The sequence below is a fragment of the Hippocampus bargibanti genome, linkage group LG13 (assembly GCF_051943395.1).
Source record: "Hippocampus bargibanti isolate YZ-2025 linkage group LG13, ASM5194339v1, whole genome shotgun sequence".
NCBI lineage: Eukaryota > Metazoa > Chordata > Actinopteri > Syngnathiformes > Syngnathidae > Hippocampus > Hippocampus bargibanti.
Genome location: NC_142746.1, coordinates 9,525,175 through 9,547,175, shown reverse-complemented (window position 1 = coordinate 9,547,175; position 22,001 = coordinate 9,525,175). Strand labels below are relative to the sequence as shown.

At 40.4% G+C, this 22,001-nt stretch overlaps 1 protein-coding gene across 3 annotated transcripts in view; it reads right to left on the bottom strand.

Moving 5' to 3' along the window:
• Window positions 1–22,001, bottom strand: part of slc8a1b (solute carrier family 8 member 1b) — a 95,774-nt gene that overhangs the window by 4,886 nt on the left and 68,887 nt on the right. For 2 of the 3 annotated variants that reach the window (XM_089011731.1, XM_089011732.1), the window contains exons 5-9: window positions 14,898–15,010; window positions 8,902–9,059; window positions 7,140–7,239; window positions 2,588–2,773; window positions 2,419–2,508 (exon numbers count right to left, since the gene is read on the bottom strand). In XM_089011731.1, coding sequence (XP_088867857.1) covers window positions 2,419–2,508; window positions 2,588–2,773; window positions 7,140–7,239; window positions 8,902–9,059; window positions 14,898–15,010 — 647 coding nt within the window. Of the gene's footprint in view, window positions 1–2,418; window positions 2,509–2,587; window positions 2,774–7,139; window positions 7,240–8,901; window positions 9,060–14,897; window positions 15,011–15,223; window positions 15,331–22,001 lie in introns of all 3 variants that reach the window. The other variant, XM_089011733.1, reaches the window with a different exon arrangement.

Here is a 22,001-nt window from a genome sequence, read left to right as displayed (position 1 = left end):
AAGAATGTCTTGAGTGTTCCAAAGCATTTTTTTTCATTGCACCATGAAAAGGTCACATTGAATGAACGTAATGGACTTTGTCAGCTACGCTTCACTTCACCGACGCTGCGCTGGCTAGAAATGATTGGATGTGTTGCTAAGCATAGAATAAAGCCAACATTTTGTCCACAGTCGACACTTCCTGCTGTTCCAATGAGTTTTACTTGGCGGTGAAACGATGCAGCCCAGGTGTTTACTACAACCACTCGTTTTTACTTCCTCGCAAGCAGTATATTACTTTCTGTGTGCGTTTGTGTGTCCCAGGATAAGGGTGATAAATGAGGTTAATCGTCACGGCAACGGCGGCAAATTTGTTTCGTGGAAACTGTATGCGCTAATAACACTAAATGGTGAGTACTGCTTTCTTGGCCTCCAGTATGTGCATCACTGTGTGTGTGTGTGTGTGTGTGTGTGTGTGTGTGTGTGTGTGTGTGTGTGTGTGTGTGTGTGTGTGCGTGCGTTTTGTTTATGCTTGTCCCATGCATCATGTTAATGCTTTGTAAGTCCGCCTGATCCTGACATGACAAATAGCCTCATGCTAATAACACAATCATGGCCTCACAGTTGTTTGTTCACATGTATGATGTAGGATGGTGTGTGTGTGTGTGTGTGTGTGTGTGTGTGTGTGTGTGTGTGTGTGTGTGTGTGTATTGAAACATTACCCAGCATTGTATGGCTTGGGGTTTGTCTGTTGTGGGAACGACGAAGTAGTTTCAGTTTAAACAGGTGTGATTCAAATTCTGAGATAGAGGTTTCAAAAGTCCTTTTCACATTATCTGACTTGATCTTGGTTTTCCTCCCTGGTGCTTTCTACTATCTTTGTCACTGCTTTATTTCCTATACATATGATAGCTGTCCATGTTAAATGCTTTGTTACAGAGTCAGCTGTTGTAAAAGCGCTATATTAAACAATATGTATTGTTTTGTATGTTATTGTATTACCCCAAAAGTCTGCTTATTTTACTGTGATGCTTTTTGGTGAATGTCAACCAGTGAACTTCTTTGGCTTCAGAGGTAGTGGCTGAAGTAGGAAGTCAGGAAAACATTTCACACTGAAATACTCTTTTTACCTTAGCTAGAATCCCGTATCGGTAAGTAGCCAAAGGCAAAATGTAGGTGGATTCATATGTGTTTTAAAGCTTCATTGTTAGTACTTAGACTTCCTGTTTTCATTCCCACCGTGACCCATTTAAGCAGCAAACCAGCTTGGATTACATTTATTGCACACAGTAGAAGTGTTCATTTCTTCAGGAAGTAACAACAATGTAGAATGCGAGTGGGGAAAAAAAGATTAAATGTATTTATTGAACCCCAAAAACAAACATGTATTTCCATATTGAGTGTCCTTTTGTTCCTTTTCTGATCAAATAACTGCGCTTCAACTGCAGCCTCTCGACTTCATTCTACCAGCTGATTGTTTTTAAAGGGCTGCTTTCGGACTAAATCATTTACATAATTGCAGCACAGTACTGCCTTGTTTTTTTATTTTTCAATTCCCAGTTGAAAATGTGCTGAAAGCAAATGACTCTCTTTGCACAAAATGGCTGCGCTGATTTGCAAATGTTACGCAATATGACACAAATCTCCTAAATGAGAAATCCTGGAAGCGTCTTATGCTCATAAAGGCCCTGCGAAAGCTGGAACAGGAAGAATATCCAAATTGTCCAATAAGACAGAACGCCCACTTTATCGTCGTTCATTGCAGATTTTTAATTGAACTTTTATATCGGTAAATCTGAATTTAGGTCTATGTACCTTCAGAGTATAATCACATTGTACCTTAAGACTGAGCTTCAGTGAAAGGATGTAGCAAAATGAAGGACAAGGAGAAGTGGGCCAAGAAGCTCTCCAAAGTAGCTTCAACAAGTTATTTTTTATTGTTTTTTTGTATGGCACTGTATGTGTTATTTTTTTCCTGTTTACTGTAATATCTATGCTAAATCCCATTAGCCATTTGTAGCACAGTGCATTATGTTAACATGACGCTTAGCAACTTTTTTTTAAAGTTAATTTTATGGTTGAATTGAACCAAAATGATATTTTAACAGAACTATTTGATGTTAAAATATTATTGAATATCTTGAAAATAAATTTATGTTTAGGTCATTCGTCAGTTGTAGTCGGCCCAGAAATGGCTCTTGGTCCAATAAACGTTTTTTGTGACATGAGCCGTTGTTGATCCAATTCACAACCAGCTTCGTAAACAGTGACCGATTCTTCTCAAAATAAGCTTTTATCTGTATATTGCCATTTTATGTCTTCAAAACAACCACAGAACGTTGCCATGATGTCTGCTAGCTTGATGCTAATATTCAATGGAAATCACCAGCAAGACATGCTAATGACAGTCATCGGCCACTGTAGTCTTGATGAGCTCACCTGGTACCGATGTTCCCAAAGCGACAAACACCACCGCTGTGACTGAATCCTTCAGACCCACAGTGCAGCCAAAATGAGACGCCAGGTCACCTGTAACCGCACATTCATGTGAAAGTGTAACAGTTAGAATACAGGCAAGCGCACACAGATTTGTGGTGCGGGATCATACCGATGATTGCGGTGAGCAACCCGATCATGCAGATGGACACGACGAAGCACGCCCAGCCGTTCCAGTACTCAGTGGGAGGCACGAAAGCGAACAGAACTTTCCAGAAAACGGTGAGGAAATGCATGACGTAGTCAAAACAGGACGGCAGCTTTTCCTCGCCACACTCATCGTCGTCGTCGTCCTCGCCTGGATTCCCCCGAAAATGGGACAGAGGAGAAGAAAATAAATATTACAGTAAAGTCTCGTTATATCGATATCGGATATATCGATAGTCCCGGTTATATCGATACTATTTGTATGCACGCACGGGGAAAATTACATGCAAACAGGGTCGGATATATCGATAGTCCCATTTATATCGATATTTTTTCGGACTCCCTTGAATATCGATATAACGAGACTTTACTGTATTCACAAATGTTTTGATTTCAAGGGGATCTTCTACAGTATAAATGATGTTGGCGAGTATTTAAAAATTAATTAGATGTCATAAAAATGCAAGTTAAAAAAACTCAACTCAACTCAAAAATCATAATTATAAAAATAGAACACAAAAATATTAAAACACACATACAAATAATATTGAAAATGATTTGTCGATTCAAATACAAAAATAATAATACAATTCCACAAAATATCTAAATACTTTAAATAATTACTCGATTTATTTAATTTAACATTAATTAATTACAATTAAAAATACATTAATAAATAAATACATTATAGAAACACAAAAATGTTTTTACAAAAGCCAGATAGAGGTCACTGATTCGCTGTGGCGACCCCTTGAAGGGAAAAGCCGAAAGGAAAAGAAGAAGAAGAGTAAAAATAATAAATAATGAGAAGGAACATTGACGTTATTTCTTTCGAGAGTAAAAATCATTCAGACTTTTATGTGGCTAAAAATAAATGTTTCCATTTTCCAGGGGTCAGTACATGGCGGTTAAGCCTCTCATTAAGTATAAATGGGACAGCGAATAGAAGGTCAGCGCCCCCCAGTACCTCTGTGTGTTAATTATAAGGGTATACCCGTCCTTTGGGAAGCACAAAAATAGAGCGAACATGCTCCGATTGGTTACAATGTATGACAAAGGTTGACTTCAAGGTGTGATCTTATATTACAGCGCAGTTTCCTAAATATATTCTAGTTTTAGGTTACAAAACGTAAGGTAACGGACTGATGTTAATTATATTTTGTCCATGAATTCTGATTAAATATTTCCACATTGTCTGTCAGCTTCATTTTCTTACTTTGACCATGTTACGTTGCTTCTAGAAGTGTGTTTTCATATTTAAGGATTTAACCAATCACATTTCAGTCATCATTTGTTAGCAAAGTCAGAAATCCACCTGGATGCCTTCACAATCAGCTCTGGATCAAATGTGTCGATCAACCTGTTGCTCTAATCAATCAAATTACTAGTTAGCAACCCAAAAGGGGTCCCAACGACATCAGAAAGATTGGTCAGTTATTTCTAGTGGACTTGTAGTAAATCAAACCACACTTTTTTTCAGTCTGGATTGACATAGGACTACTGATGGCCGAGTGGTGAAATCCATGGCCCGCCACAAAACAACATGCGCGAGTTGTTATGCAATAATATCAATAATTATTCTTTTTAAAATGTGCTGCCTAAAATGCATTTTCACATTCGGTGGAAAATGAATGGATGGATTTTGATCTGATTATTTGAAAGTGTATACATTTATTTGAAAACAAACCAACATGCTTTCCATTCAACATCAAACCCAGAAGAAGTTTGGACCTCCCATTAACATTCGTAGCACTCAGCACCTTCATGATTGAACTCAATTGCAAAAAGCCATCATAGTCCATCAAATCCACTTTTTAAGTGCATCTCACACTACGTTTTCAAACTTTCTTTCATGTGTGTAATCCTCTGAGATTATTTTCAGCATCTGCCAATCTGAAATTCTGATTGTTCTCCCGAGATGTCTTGACAGCTCCAATTTAAAACACAAACATTGGCTGCAACGGTACGACAGCAGCCCGAGATGCATGTGTGAGTGTCTGATTTGTGCTGACATGCTCATGTTTATATTCATGTGACTACACTCCTGTCAAATATGCTGTCATCAACCTGCAAATGCGAAGACACACACACACACACACACACACACACACACACACACACACACACACACACACACACACACACACACACACACACACACACACACACACGCACACACACACACACACACACACACACACACACACACACACACACACACACACACACGCACACACACACACACACACACACACACACACACACACACACACACACACACACACACACACACACACACACACACACACACACGCACACACACACACACACACACAAAAATAGCATAATTTTAGATCAAATTTGTGGTGTTTGTGGCAGTATTTATAAGATAGGTGGTATGGTCGAATGACACCAAAAAGGCTCTTCATCCGCCAATCACTGGTGATTGTAAAAATGTGTCTACTCCAGTGCCAGAGTTTTTGTCATCGTCACTCAAATTCCAGGGTTGATACCTAAATTGTATGGGTCTGGAATTATATGAGCTTGAAATGAGGGTGGCTGTCCAAAATACAACATATGTACATATTGGTTTACTGAGCGCTTTAACAACCGCTGAAGCTGGAGCAAAGCACGAATATGAAAACAAGGGAAATGCTTGTGGAAGGGAAAAAACATTGCCCAAGGTCTGGCCAGCGCTTCACCAGCACCCCAGCAATAAAGAACCAAAACCCGAACAAATATGGGAATGGCGCTCTATATCATATTTTCAATTCCCGAATAAATTCGGGAATAGCAGTGAATTGGTTATATTGGGGTGTCATCGGTATGTGTCGTCCTAAAAACAAAACAAAAACCTCACAGTATGACTATCTTTCTAACAGAAAATAATTGGATTGGATTAGCCTTTATTAGTCTGGCAGTGGAGACATTTACGTTTCCCAGCAACAAAGTTATGAAATGAAGAAGAAAGAGAAGAAAAGGCAGAAATAGAAAAACAAATACAAGAGCTGCTGTAAAGGCAGCCACTTTCGCAGCGTCATTTTGAAGTAATAAAAAAACAAGAAAAACTAAATGACAAATAATGTGACAACACAAAACACACATTGTGGCACATCATGATCAATATTCCATGCTGTTTCTAATCCGGAGTCATTCTGTGTTGCGCCGCATTTGAAATAATGAGAGGTCGAATAACACGTCCTTCTGGAAGGCCTCTCATCTTCTCATTCATTTCCAGGCGACGTGCAGATCATCTCAATCTACTTGGCCATTACACAACAACTTCAATCAATTACCAGATGGAACCTCAGAGAGAAGGGCCCGAGACCCAGCTGGGCCGTGACGCCATGGTTGGGTTTGACATACAGTACTTGAACTGACCAGAAAAGGTAATTAACCTCCCACCTCGCACTTATCGCAACTAATGAGGTGTGGAAGCCACAGGAAGGGAGAAAGTCACTGAACCTCAACAACAATTTAAAAACCAATCAGCTTTCGCTCTGAAAGGCCTGAAGAAGCAAGAAGGTGTCACTTTCACGTGGATTTAAGAGAGGAGACCTCAGATAAGGGCCAAAAATCATTTGCGTCTCTGATAACAATTCAGTCCTTCAGGTAGCAGTAATTCCCATTGCCATAAATCCATCTGTTCTGTTAGATCTTGTTGGCAGAGAGTTCTGGCCTCCAGAAAAAGAACAAATATAACCCAGCCCTATAACTGGTGGTAATTTTGTCAAATAGTTTGATTTGTTGGGTCTTGTGGGTCACAGTCCATGATTAGCTTCATCACAAATGTGTGAACTTTTTTTTAACACTGTTCCCTAGCCCAGATTCAAGTGGACAGGAGTGTCCAAACAACTAATCTAAACCAACCAGCCAACTAACCAATTGTCTAACCAGCTAGCTAGCTAGCTAACTCACGAACCACCTATAATGCTTTGTGCTTTCGGGTGTGAAATAACTTTCTTTCAACATACATTTTTGGTCATTTGATATATAATAACAAGTGAGTAAGACTTCTGGCGTCAATGTGGAAAATGTGTCCATATACTGTATTTAGATTTGAACAACCTTGCTGCAAATTACGTGTCAGTGAGTACAACAAAACAAGTAGCACAAGCAACATTGAAACTTTTGGGCGTATTCAATCACTTCAAATAGTTTCATCGGGAAGTACATAAACCCTTCAATTATATGTAAATGCACCAGAAACAGCTCCAAGGCGCAATAATCATCACATGAGATGATTTCTTGGCCACGGTTCTTTGAATTTTGCTCTGGTTGCCTGGCAACAACATCATAATCACACTTGAGGAAGTGGCACCTCTCAAAAGTAGACAGATGGCCTGACCTTTACATATATGTGCCAACATCAACCTTATTCCAAGCGGTTGCTTTCAACATGATGGAGCCCGATGAATAGATAGCCTACCAATCAACAGCCACTTGACAATCATGGGTGAAATGGCTCGGCATGAATACACATGTACATTCAGTTTTACATATGAAGTGAGTCTTACCGGCGCTCACTGTGATGGCCTCTATAAACTGGTCCCTCCAGCTGTTCGTCCCCACCAGTAGAGCCAGATTGGTCTTCTTGATAAGCTTGTCCACCGTGTTCTGGCAAAAATGGCAAGAATTTGGTTGTTTAAAAAATGGGGATAATTTTGGGGCAGGTGGGACAGTGCCCCAACAGATATTTAAAAAAAATATCAATGGATGACGAACTTCCAGGTTGCCTCTTGACGATATCCGAGTGAAGTTGTCGTGCTTTCTCTGCGATAATTTTACAGATGGCTTGTGTGGGTTATTTGTGGAGCTTAATTGATGGGATATTTTAACCTTGCAGTCTACACTCTGGCTTTGAACTATCAAAGTTCAAACAAGTCCAAATTTCACTGTTTTCTATCCATTTTCTCACTCTCTCGCTGTCGTCTGCCTATCTATTGAATGTTTGCAGCTCTGTATTTCTGTAACCCCCCCTTACTGCTGCGTTCTTGACCAATCACGTGCGGCTTTAACCAAGACTGGGGGCGGGGAATAGAGGACAAAAAAGTCCACTCCCATTTCCTTGTTTGGAAAACGGGCTCGTTCACAAACGACACATTACTCATTGTTGCGCTCCATGTGTATCCCGAAAAATAGTTTGTATGCCAAGATTAAATTCTCGTGATTTTAACGTTCGTAAGCTGAAAAGTTTGTGAGCCAAGGCGTTCGTAAGCTGAGGTATTACTGTATTTGGAAAGCATTTTTCATTCATTGAAGGTGCGCCTTGTAGTCCAGTATGCCTTATACAGGGAAAAAGTACACAATTCATTGGGGGGGTGCCTGATACACCGAAAAAAAAAATGGTTTGCATTTATACCACTGCTTTTCGTCCTTATTCTTTTTCAGCAGAGACCCAAAGTTTCCTGTAAATTCATGTGTCTTTTTTATTGGACTTTGGTGCAGTATAATTTATGTGACAAGTCATGATAACACCAACACACTAAAATTGTGTGTGTGTGTGTGTGTGTGTGTGTGTGTGTGTGTGTGTGTGTGTGTGTGTGTGTGTGTGTGTGTGTGTGGGCGCGCGCAAAGCTTTATCTTTCCCCCCTCCAAAATTACTTCAACACAATTAGCAACCTGGTTCTTCCTCTGAAGTGCAAAGTAAGAAGGGCGATAACGGTCCCGCTGCTCGCTTAATTAGCACCGATGCACATATGTATCTGTAGGACTATTGAAAGCAGAGATTAGATGACGCAAAATGGCAAGAATTTTGCCTCCCTTTTAGGAGATTCGGTTTTATTGGAATCCAGAAATAAATGTCAATCAAAATAGATTACGCGGTTCCACTCCCGTCCTGTAGGTGGGAGTAATAGATAGATGTAAGCAATGTGATATGGTGGATAGGCAAATTCAAAGTCAAAAAGTCAAAGTCAGCTTTATTGTCAAATATGCTAATATGCATGACATACAGCACAGATGAAATTGTGTGCCGTATTAGCGTCAACGTTAATTGTTGTCATGGCAATGAATTTTTTTGGACCGCCTCATGCTCTTGACTGCAACATCTTGTGAATTGTGTTTCACTTTTGTAAATGGCCATGATTGTTTATTTTATTTACATTTTCAGAAATGAATGTCGTTAAGATGAGCCATGGAAGTCGTTATGTAAATTAAAGTGGAGATCACCCTTTAGGAAAATTGATAATTATTTAATATATTATTCTTAATAATAATAATTATTCTTCAAATACTGTAATACACAGGCCCATAGATGCATGACTTTGTCAGCATTACCTTGAACTCGTAGGATTCTTCAATGACCACCTCCAGTTTGACATGATCTCCCAGCATGGGGCGCCCCATCTCGGCGATGCGCCTTTCCTCCTCGTCCTTTCCCGTCAGAGCCTCTTCTTCCTCTACAATCTCCTCTTCCTTCTGCTGTTGCTTCTCATCTGGACAAACAACACATACACGTTTGTAACACGTAATAGACTATGCTATCAATCTACTGCACGAATGAGCTAGCACCCGCTAGCGATTGAATAAGGCTATCAATGCTAAAAATGCACAAAACTAAATCTGAGATGTTATCGTGAAATGCGAAACGGGACAAAACACCTATTACCCAAGGGACACACTTAAAACATTTTAATGGGATGAAAAATAATTGGGGAGTTTCAAGGGTGTTAATGAGAAAGCATTCTGTGAGGACCGCAAGCAAAACTTTCACATTAGAATAATTTGTTTTTGTTGTGTTTAATGATATCCGATAGCGATTATTTCAGCTACATTGTCATATCATGCAAAAACTATTACTCAAGTGATATATTTTTAAAGTGTGTTTTAACATCGCCAGAGAAAATCATGATAGGAGTTAGATTTTTTTTTAAACATTTTACCAAAATGATTTATCAAGGCAGTTCAAAAGCTTTGAATGAAAGTCACTTTTATTTTACTCACTTGTTATTATATATCAAATGACCAACTCATTCACTGCCATTCATGAATTTATTCAGGAATTGAAAATATGACATAGAGCGCCATTCGCGAATTTGTTCTAGTTTTTTTTCTTGCTTGGGTGTCGATAAAGCGCTGGCCATGGCCTCTAGCAATGTTTTTTTTCCACAAGGGGGCAGCTTTCTCCCTTTTTCCATATTAGCACTTTGTTCCAGCTTCAGCTGTTGTTAAAGCACTATATAAACCAATATGTATGTCTTGCTTTGTATTTTGGACAGCCACCCTCATTTCAAGCTCATATAACTCCAGACCCATATCATTTAAGAATTAACTTGTTTTTTTCTGATGAAGGAAGAGAGTCTACGACTTCTTACGTTGTATTAAATGTTTATGTAGTCCTAAAATTCAATATTCCGTGGGTCCTGAAATTTGAGTGACAATAACAAAAACCCTGGCACTGAGTGGACACATTTTTGCATTGTTTGTCAGTTAATTGTGTTCAGCAGCTGGTATAGCAGTGAAAAAGCTACCATTTTGTGAGGTAAACAAAAAATGAAACTTTGAGGCCTATTTCATGTTATAAACGTACATTTCGGTGTAAACCTTAAAAAAATACAAGCCCCTAGCAAGAAAGTTATAAAATCCATTGTGAATCTGGGTAGGGGCTAATGCATGACATTTGGATAACATTAGCTCGCAACAAAATGAACAAGTACTGTACAGTATTATCGTTTAGCTGCTAGCATGGAAGTTAACAAACTAACTAGCGAGCGCCTTATACATTGTCAAATGTTGGCTTCAGTGAATGTGGTTTCGTTCAATCAGCAAAAGACAATGAGTGCGGAACACAGTCGTAATTAAAGTCAAAGTGGCCATGGTGACAATCGGGCCCTCGCGGTTATGCTGCAGCACTTAAGACCTATCGCCGTTCATTTAAGCACACATTAGCAAACAAACGCAGAGTTTATAACATGTCCACAGATGCTCATAGAGACCGGCTGAATGACATGAGATGGCTGCGACAACTGCAGGAGGTGGACTATCGCTTGTTTTTAAATTGTCTCTTGTGGGACAACTGGGGATGAAATGGCCCGTGAATACCTTGCTTGGTAAAATGTATTTTTCATTTCTCAAATCATTGTGGGAAGTGGATATTTTGGAGAACATAGGGGAAAAAAACGTGAACATTCACATAATTAGCAGATGATAACATGGAGGTTATGCAACACAACAGACACCACACACACACACACACACACACACACACACACACACACACACACACACACACACACACACACACACACACACACACACACACACACACACACACACGAAAGTCAAGTAAAAAGGAGGGCGAGAGGACATTGCTGTCAGACAAAATCTGTCATGTATATTCCCAGAGATCCACTGTGTGCATGTGCGTGTAAATCAGCGCGAGTGTGTGTGAGTGCGCATGGGTTCTGACCCATGTGTTTTGGGCTGTTTCCCCCTCTCAGGGCTGTTCCTTCTTCACACGCCGCACTTTTAGCCTGCTGTGAACTCGCCTCTTGCGCTCCCGAGGCTTTTTTTTTTTTTTTTCTCTCAGCCACACAAAATAAATGTGTAATATCATGAGGTCATCTGCAAACTTCTCCCTCGCACACATAAGTCAGGCGTGCGTGACCTCACCTGCGAGTTGAAAATGAAACGAGTCGTTCGTGTTGTGAGTCAGCTTCCTCGTGTGAATCACGCACTGGTTACAAAAATCTGGAAATTCAATTTGGCCATGTTTAAACCAGCTGCATTTAAAGGACGCCCGACACCTACGGACAAGTTGTGTCCATCATTTGTAAAATCGCTTCAAATTACTTCTACTGAGCGTATTTTACAAAGATTCCACCGCCTATAACTATATTTTATGTTTTAAGACTCGCACTGAATATTCAGGAAGTCTTGTTTTTGAGTTGGTGACGAGTCCTGACGTCACGTCTCGGAAGGAACGCCCCTGACCGAGAAAGGACAGACAATGCATTTTGCGGTACTTTGTTTGGTCTGAAAACTTCGTGTTGATCCGTGTTGATGGCGAAATTAGAAGGAAAACACATAAATGATGTGATGGTGAATCATTGTGTGTTGCACCAGGACTACTATTTGATACTAGTTTACACAAATTCCCGACAGACAAATCAGCCCATTTCCAATGGCGCTTGGGCACCATTTTGTGCACTTACGGGGAGCTATATTGGAGTCCAGACGCCTCAAAATGATACGGAAGGACTTCTTTAATCGATTGCAAACATTTATGCTTTCCTCTTCAGAACTATTTGAATCATATTCATAAATGGATGAGTAGCAAGAAAGCATCTTCTCCGAATCTGAAGTCATTGTTTTGATTATCGAGCAAGGCAAGAAGTCTTGGCGTGACGTCACGAACTGAGGGCGGGACCTTCTGAAAATGCCCAATTCGCAGCTCATTTTTTTGCAGATTTAGCACACTTTAAAAGTCATTTTTATTGGTGTTTTGCATTTGGCTGAAAATATCAGCCTGCGTCTTTTGTGTATTTTAGATGCTATAAAACGTTTTCTGATGTCCGTAAGGAAACAAAAAAATGGTGTAGTTGATATTACTACTTGTGAAGTCATTTATTCGGAAGGAGTTAAGCGTACTCTCCGGTGACACCTCTTCATTTGGTAGGCCAAAACTCCAAAATAAAACGCAGGCACAGACATACCACGAGAAGCTTGACTAATCAACGACACAGCTGTTCTAATGAATCTCATTAGTTGGCGAAACCAATAAAGGGTATCGCAGCGCCTGATGAGCACTATGAAATGAGAACATCATTTGATGACTTTTCCGATGACACATAAAGTATTGCTGAGATGGAGGTCATAAAAAAAAAACTCATTCAATACCCGCTAAGGACTGCAAGCGTTGAAAGGTGTGTATGCGTTCCCGTGTGTGCATGTTAAGGGAGGTTCATCTTTTCGCTGCAATACAACCCAGCTATGATCCATGAACATGCGCCTGGTAAACATCTTTGATAGCACCCTTGTGTGCAATATAACCGAGCTTTAATTAGTGTACACTATAGCGTGAGGTGATGTAAAATACTATACATACATTGTGCCTCTGGGCAAGTGAAAACTATTGAGATATATTTTTACTCGCTGAAGACACCAGCCAAAACACATCGATCGTTGATCGAACACTCCAAATCGTCCCTCGGTGTAAATGTGAGCGCCAGAAAGTGCTTAAGATTGAATGACTGCCTTTTGTGTTCTGTCACATTATTTGTTATTTAGTTTTTTTTTTATTTCAAGATGGCGCCGCGAGAGTGGCTGCCTTTCCAGCAGCTCCTGTATTTTATTTTTTCTGCTTCTTCCCTTCCTTTCCTCTTCCTTTCATCACTTTGCTGCTGTGAAATGTAAATTTCACCATTGCAAGACTAATAAAGGCTAATCCAATCCCAATCCATTGGTTGTTCTTTTGTGCATCATAGTATTATCACTGGTGTCACTATCTACTTACTGGTGTCCCCACTATCTTCTTACTGGTGTTGCCACAGTCTCGTGATAGCTTGTTATCATTGTCTACAAAGTAGCGTGGTGACTGACAGTAGACTTACAGTTGTCATCACAGTCCTCTTACTGGCTGTTATAACAGTCTACTCATCTCTTCTTTGTCTACTTACTGGAGTCATAATGAAGTCCTGATGAATGTCACCGTCTTCTTACTGATATTGTCACTGTCTACTTATGTTGTCACAGTCTAATCACTAATTTAACGGCTCATTGACTGCTGTTTTTTTACAGTCTACTAATGAATGTCATACATGTCCTGCAACTGATGTCATCATCATGCTTTGACCGGCGGGGTTACGGAGATTGTCTTCTTAATGTAAAGAATCTGCCTACTGATGGTGTCACAGTCTACTTCCTGCTATCATCAACGTCTATCGCTGACAGTGTTTACGTAATAGTTGTGTTCTGATCAGGGTTTTACGCTGCTGATTCTGATACCAATTATCCATGCGTGAGATCGATCCATTCCAATCGCTTGGAGTAGCTATACATGTAGTAAAAGATAATTATTCTGATTGTTTTAATAGTTGATTAATCGGTTAATACATATGCCGTTTAATTCATTTAGGAATCTTAAAAAAAATCTCTCCTAATGTAAATCCCTTTATTCTACAAAACGGGAGATTATTTCAAACTGGGAATGCAGAAAATGTATCTTGTGATGTATCTTGTCTCTAGTTGGTGGCAATCTGCAAAGTACGTGATTGTTTTATGAAATCAGCGATGAAAGACATTGATCTTTGGAAATCGGCCGATCACAACGATTGGTGGCCAGTTCGTGGCCGATCGCTCGTAGCATCACTACTACTGAGTGATGCCGTCACAATCTACTTACTGGTGTTGCAATATCCGCTGACTGATTCTGTAACTGTCTACATAATGGTACAGACATTATTTGGCAACTGATTTCAGCGTCTGGCCTTTGACGCCGTCGTCACGGTCGACTCGGTACTCCTTGATATCAAGGTCTTTATAATTATGTGTCACTGCCTACTACTGCTTTCTACGTAAAGTCGGCGCCAGTGTGTGGTTGAACATTGTTGGACAGTTACGGTGTTATATAAAGAAAGTTGTGCAGGTTTCTAACGTGGGTCGTGGAATTATTCGTGTGATTTGATTGTTTATTATTTTCCTATCTTTCCCAATTGGAGTGAAGCACAGCCTTTATCTGCCTTTTGCGCTAACCCTACAATTCACATTACACCTGTCAACATTTTAAAAATGTCGCATTTAGAAAGCTCGGACATTATAAACCACAGCGACAGATTTCACATCTTGCACAAGGAGCCGCGAACGTTCCTGAGTAGCAGGATGGGGAGAAAAAGAAGAAACAAAAGAAAGCCGGGAGGAGGCGGCGGAGGAAGATGAGAGGACAGGTGTGATTCCCACTCAAGCAAATTTCTGAAGGGAAGCAAAGGAGGAAAAGTAGAAAAATGTCAACATAAAAAGAGAAGCGGGAGAAGTGCTTCACCTCAATCAAAAGGCCTGTTGAAATGGATGCCACATGGCGGAATGACTTTTTGCCCAGCCAATCAGCAAAGAAAGGTCACAATAATTATGGAAAAGTTGCCATGATTATGAAGATAGTGACACTTAAACCATGAAAAGGTTACATGATTTACAAAAAATCTTGTGATGTTTTCATTACGTTTTTAGTTGGACATAGACAAAAAAAATCATGGATAAACAGCATGGCCATTTGATTTGAAGGTACAGTTCTCCTTGCTGTATAAACCGGGAGGGGGTGGGGCTGGGGGGTCTCACACCTGTCCAATCTGTCCCGTTGCCTTTCCTCCACTGGGGGGCTTGAAGTAGAATGTAGAAGGAGGACTGCTTATTGTACTCCTCACGGTCTAAGATCCTAAGTGTTATGCTCTTCCTGTATGGGACACCCACACACGCACGCACACACACACACACATACACGTACATTCACACACAGATACATAGAGGGGGATGGTAAATGCATGCATGGTATAAAACCAAACAACATGTCACAAATGAACAAACAAAACACAAGCACGCGCACACACAATGAGATGTGGTGCACAAGACGATGATTCGCTCAATGAGTCTGTCTCCTCCTGCAGACCTTTGGAGTCGTCGTTCTCCACCAGGCGAGGTTCTCCGATCTCTACGTAGAAGGTTTTGTTCTTCTCATACTCCTCGTCGTCAATTATTTTCACCTTGATGGTTTTACTGAAGAGGAGGGAAAGGTGGAAGAGAAGGAAAGAAAGAGAAGCAAAGGGACAAGTGAGAGAAAAGGCCAGGAGATTAAGAGGAAAATACCGTGCAAAGCTATTTGGCAAGGTCTAACTAAAAAAATATTTTTTGATCTTTAATAATGTCATTCTAAAATATGACATCAACTTCTCTGAGATTTTAAATCCAGGTGCAATTTGACATTCAGTAGTGGCATAATCCATGATGACTAGCCCAGAATATTCGAAAATGTATCCAAGTAAAAACGTGAAAGACCTGACTGAATAGTCAGGACCCCATTCTGAACCAATTAATCGCACAGGAATCGGTCATACCGTCTTGCATAATATTTTTATTTTCAGTTTTGTCTGGGGCAGAGCTTGGTATGCAAAGCATAATGACACCCTGTAAATACACGACGAGACATACTCCGGATGCTACTTTGACATCAACTAAGCTTGGATTCAACTTTGCCCTAGTCAAGACGCAATTTTGCCAAAACTATTAAGAGCCATATTCTATCAGTGCTAAGTTCCCTTTAAGAATGTTATGCAATAGAGGGTGGGACACTTAAAAACTATATATATATTTTGTATTTGCAAGGTCACGATTCAACCTCAGGTGGACCAAACCGCTCGGAACGATAATGTTCCACAAGGCCGTTTTGCTATTGCCGACAAAATTACACTTCGCTGATGTCTAAAAGGGATTTGTTTGGTTTTGTTTGGCTGAGTTAGCAATGAACTCAATGGTGGCGGCACGATTTGTACCAAAAAGTTCACGTTTGTATAAAAAATACCCTGAACAAATGCCAATTTCCCCATTGTGGGACGAATAAAGGTATTCTGATTCTGATTCTGAACACAGGAGAAGAGAGAAGCAGAAATGTACAAAAAAGGCCTTGGGAATGCTTATCAGATTTCAAATTGTTTTCAAGCCAAAATAACGAAAAAAAAAAAAAAAAAAAAAAAAAACATCAGCTCACTACTATGCAACGACAACAACCCCAGGGCTGATATACCCCCGCCAATCGAGTACTTTTCGGCAAACAGCGTGTATGCTTGTTTATCTTCATTTCCCCATCTGGACCAAAAAAATTAAAACAAAAAACAAAAAAACTCAGCCCCAAATCCACGAAAATGACAGTTCAAAGAACGGTACTAATCGAGGCTTTCAGGGATCACAAAACATAACCACACACACACAGATGCACACAATGCCATTAGTGGAAATAAATCATAAAATAACCCTTCCGGTTACAACAAATGACGATGTTTCTTAACCACGCACTTTGAATGAAATGTACAGATAAGAATGTGCGTCAAAGTGTCGTGTTTAGCTTTGTAAACGCAATTGCGAGATTGAAACATATAAAAGAGCGCATTAAAGCAAAACGTGTGGTTCATGCAGCGCTTTCAAGCCACTTGAATGGACGCGCAGCAGCCTTCTCGTTATGACGCATACGCAAGTCGAACTATCGGCCTGGACTGGATCCAAACGAAGCAGAGTTTAATCCTGTAAATTACCAACACTCACAAACACAAAGTGAAGGGGATTAACCTATCAGACGTTCCGCGTGCGCGCCTTCCTGTATAATTGTCCCGCGAGAGCAGATGGGGAGTAGTTCTCAACCTTCTGGACCGGAGAAGAAGCCAACGACTAACAGACCGCTGTGCTCGCAGCAGCTGGAATGGAGGATGGAGGGATGATGGATGGAAGGATGATGAACAGGTGGGAGATGAAGCCGAAGGAAGGAAAGGTAGAAGAAGGGAGGAGGGGGTCAATGAAGGCGGATGGCGTGGACAGGGCCTGGCATAGAGGGCTGGAGGACTGACGATGACAGGACGGAGGAGTGATAAAGGGCAGTTTGTGCGCAGAAGGAGGGATGAGAAAAAAGAATAGAGGAAGCATGGCGAATAGATTGGAGGGGAAGAGAGGAGGGGAGACCAACACAATTTTGGGGGGCACTTCAAATGAAATGTACAACCCCGCTCCACAACCCCCCCTAACCTCATTTAAAGCTTTGGCTTGTTTTGTGGCTCATTCACAGAACAAATCGTTGACTTCACCTTTTTTACACAACTATATGATATAGCAAATAAATAAATAAATAAACAATGAATAAATAAATACATAATAAATAACTGAACTGGTGAATAAATAAATACATACTAAATATATGGACCAATAAATAAATAAATACATAAATAAATACACAAACAAACAAACACTTTTTGAACAGAAAGGGACTCATTTGAACAAATTGGAGCAACATTTTTGGGGGGTTATTGCAGAAAGATAAAGATGATTTTGTACACCAAAAATAATACATAAATACAATTTGAGAACCACCAGTCATTAAATGGCTATGTCAAAAACAACCCAATCTTTATCCAAATTGCATCGACCCATTAATTGGGTCAATTTTACCCAACTTTCTGGTTTGTTTAGTACACCACAACCAGTTTTTTCTTAAAAATAAATATGTTGACGTAACTTGGGTCAGATTGACCCATAAAATGGTTCAGTCCATTTTCTTATCAATATAGTTTCTTTGTTGTTGTTGTTGTTGTTGTTGTTGTTTTTTTTTTTTAAACCGAGCAGTTTTAATCCAGATTTTTTTTTTACCCCTTTTATGATAATTGTGTCGTTTTTCAACCAATAACCTTTAGTGTGTGAAGGATTATTTCTATTTATATTTTGGCCAGTGAAGAATATGTCATGAAAATAATAATAATGATGTTTGTCTTCCGCCATATTTAGTCGAGCCTGGATAACATTCTCATACGCGGAGTCCATTCTTAGAGACATATGTGAACCTTGATACACTGTTTACTGGAGACTTTGTGGAGATAGACTGATAAAAGCTAAGAATTGTTTTGGGAGAATGCTGCCTCGATGTCATAAAGTGATAATAAGATATTTTTGGGAGGTATGGAGGTGTCAGAGAAGACATTCTGTGAAGCTTTAGAGGAGACAGAGGATTGATTGAGTAGGTGTTGAGGGGGAATGGAGACCATTTAGTGGATCTAATGGGGGAGGCATTTCAGGCCGCACGTAATGAGGCCTAATCAAACTATTATGTAAATGTATTACCTTAATTAACCCCCCCACAACCCTGGAATTACTCTTAATGTTCAATCATTAGGGTCAAACACGGCAACGCTCACTCATAGTTATCAATACGGCATATCACATAGTCTGACTTAAAGGACAAGTGACACCATTTTTTTGTTTCCTAACTGACATCAGAAAAACGTTTTATAGCCAAATACCCAAAACACGCAGGCTGATGTTTTTAGTCAAATGCAAAACACCAATAAAAATGACTTAAAGTATCCCAAAACTACTTCAACGTAACCTCAGAAATGGCGAGTTTCAGAAGGTCCCGCCCTCTTGTTCGTGACGTCATGCCAGGACGTCTTGCCTGGCTCGAGAATCAAAACAATGGCTTCAGATTCGGAGAATATGCTTTCTTGCTACTCATCCAGTTATGAATATGATTCAAATAGTTCTGAAGAGGAAAGCATAAATGTTTGCAATCGATTGAAGAAGTCCTTCCGTATCATTTTGAGGCGTCTGGACTCCAATGTAGCTCCCCGAAAATGCACAAGATGGCGCGCAAGCGCCATTGGAAATGGGCTGATTTGTCTGTTGGGAATTTGTGTAAACTAGTATCAAATAGTAGTCTTGGTGCAACACACAACGATTCACCATCGCGTCATTTATGTGTTTTCCTTCTAATTTCGCCATCAACACGGATCAACATGAAGTTTTCAGACCAAACAAAGTACCCAAAATGCATTGTGTGTCGCTTTCTCGGTCAGGGGCGTTCCTGACGTGACGTCACGTCAGGCATCGTCAACAACTCGAAAACAAGACTTCCTGAATATTCAGCGCGAGTATTAAAACGTAAAATATAGCTGTATGCCATGGAATCTTTGTAAAATACGCTCAATAGAAGTCATTTGAAGTGATTTTACAAATTATGGACACAACTTGTCCGGGGCGTCGGCTGTCCTTTAAAACTAAATTAAATGGTTTGATATGTGCCTGTGTGACTCCAGTCCTGTAGGTGGCAGTAATGAGATTAACAGACCTCCACCTGCTGGCTTTGGTGGGTCATGACCACACCAGCCTTCAATCAGGATCAGAATTTGAATCAGAACCAAATACAAGTGTGTAAAAGTAGAGTTTGACACATACTCGTGCTAATCGAGCATCCCGTCTGACGCGTGTGGAGCTCACACGTGCCAGGATTGAGTGAGGTCATGTGGAAAACGGTCAAATCGGGTCGGCCGCCATATTAGTTACACAGCAGGAAATCGATGAGGGGGTGGCGGTCTGTTTTTTTTCCCTCTCCCGAATTCGGGAATGGTGACTTGTCTGTTGAAGCTGGCAGAAACCGCACACGACTAGACACACACGCACACTCGCACACACACACATACACACACACACACACACACACACCCGCACACACACCCACACCCACACACACACACACACACACACACACACACACACACACATTCCCAGACGGCACACATGCTCACATTCATTCATCATCAGAATAAACGCAAGCACGTGACCAACACGCGGGTGAGTGTGACGCATTGTCATGGCGACGGGTTATTTGGTCCACCAACAGGCCGAAGGAAGATTGTTTCCAGACCGACGTATGTGCGTGTGTGTCTCTTGACATCCACACACACTCGCGCTAACTTGTGTTGCCGTGCAAGTTTAATATTTGACAGTAGCCTACATTGTTTGCAGTAAGCTGTGTCGAAGCGCCTGTATTCAATCATTTGATGAGATATACAGTGAGGGCGGCGTAAACAAGTGACTTTCTTCTGCCATGTGCGCGTGGATGTGTGCATGAAAAGCCATTGAAGCATTTAGTCACTATACTTGAAGAATGATCTTTGTCCTCACTGGTTAATTACAGTAAAGTCTCGTTATATCGATATTCAAGGGAATCCGAAAAAATATCGATATAACCGGGACTATCGATATATCCGACCCTGTTTGTATGTAATTTTCTCTGTGCGTGCATAGAAATAGTATCAATATAACCGGGACTATCGATATATCCGATATCGATATAACGAGACTTTACTGTATTTCAACTTACTAAAGACGAGAAGAAAGGAGCGTCAACGCAGAGCGCCAATGTGGAAATGGAAATGTCGTAGCTTGGAATTGAGGCGGATATATGTGGACCAGGAGATGTGAGACAATCTCTTCGTCAATGGATGCTACAGCTTAGTGTTTGCTGTGGGGCCATTTTTACATGCCAGGAGTGCTGCACAAGTAAGGTCAATGGAGCTCCTAGTGTGTCACACATCTGCCATTTGGGCCTCATTGTGAGCAGATTAATTCATGACTAGTTGGTCAAAAGTGGCAGTCGTGAGGGAAAAAGGTTTCTTTGAAGAAACAGTTCAGTTCCATCGACAGGTATTTCCTCTTGGGGAATGAACTGGAGAGGTCCAACCTTAATTTGATTCCCAGCGGGTGATCCTCACTTCTCCATACCTTCCGGATTGAAGCAGCAGTGCCATGCATTCTTGCATGGCAGCACACACACACATGCACACACTTTGGGGAGTGGGGGGCATTTGGGCCTGGAAAGGTGCACACAACCAGGACCACAGTGTGTTTACATCCCTGACAATTGGCCTCCATCTGCCTCATCTAAAGCAGCTGAGACGTATCACTTCTCCTCCCTGGCATTTCATTTTTCACACATTCGCACCTTTTGGGTATTTATAGTGGAAGGCGTCTTGTCATTGTATGTATAGAAATTCTGCGTGTGTGTTTGTGTGTGTATTAATTGCACTGCGAGTGTATTAATGGTGCCAAATGTGTACAAATGGACTGTTTGTGTACGAAATGCATTAAAAATAGATTATTTTACTGTGTGTAATAATACTTTATGCATACTGATCTACAGTATGGATATCAACGCAATAGTAATTGTATGCATGGCACATGTAAGGCTCATATGTAAATTAACCACATAAAGTATGCATTAATTGCATTTTAAGTCTATTAAGCGCGCTGGATGTTCATTCCTTGTTTGAAGAATAACAGCATTAAATATGTAATAACTGCATTGGAAGAACATTAAAAGCATTTTGGGGGTCCTCAAAAAATATACAGTAACATGGTTATATTTAATACTGTATTTATAATTATCTCTCTCTCTCTCTCTCTCTCTCTCTCTCTCTCTCTCTCTCTCTCTCTCTCTCTCTCTCTCTCTCTCTCTCTCTCTCTCTCTCTACTGATGAAATTGGTAGTAATGAATGTAAACAGATTCCCTGGCACAAAGTCATGCAGGAAGTTGTAAAGCACAATATGTTGATGATGATTATTATCATTACAAAATTGGGTCACGTAATCCCCGCCCCTGCATAACATATATGGATCGGAAAAAGAAAGTTTGGGAAAACGTGGTCTTATTTTAAGTTTGTGAGTCTGTGTACGTTTGTGTGTGTGTGTGTGTGTGTGTGTGTGTGTGTGTGTGTCAAAAGACTGTCAGGCTTAAAAAAAAAACTTTTTGGATTTTATTATATTTTTTTAATAGTTTGGGGCACAACACAAGCCTGGTGCATGGACAGTAAACACAAACACGTGGCAGAAACTGCCACTCCCGATAAAACAAATAT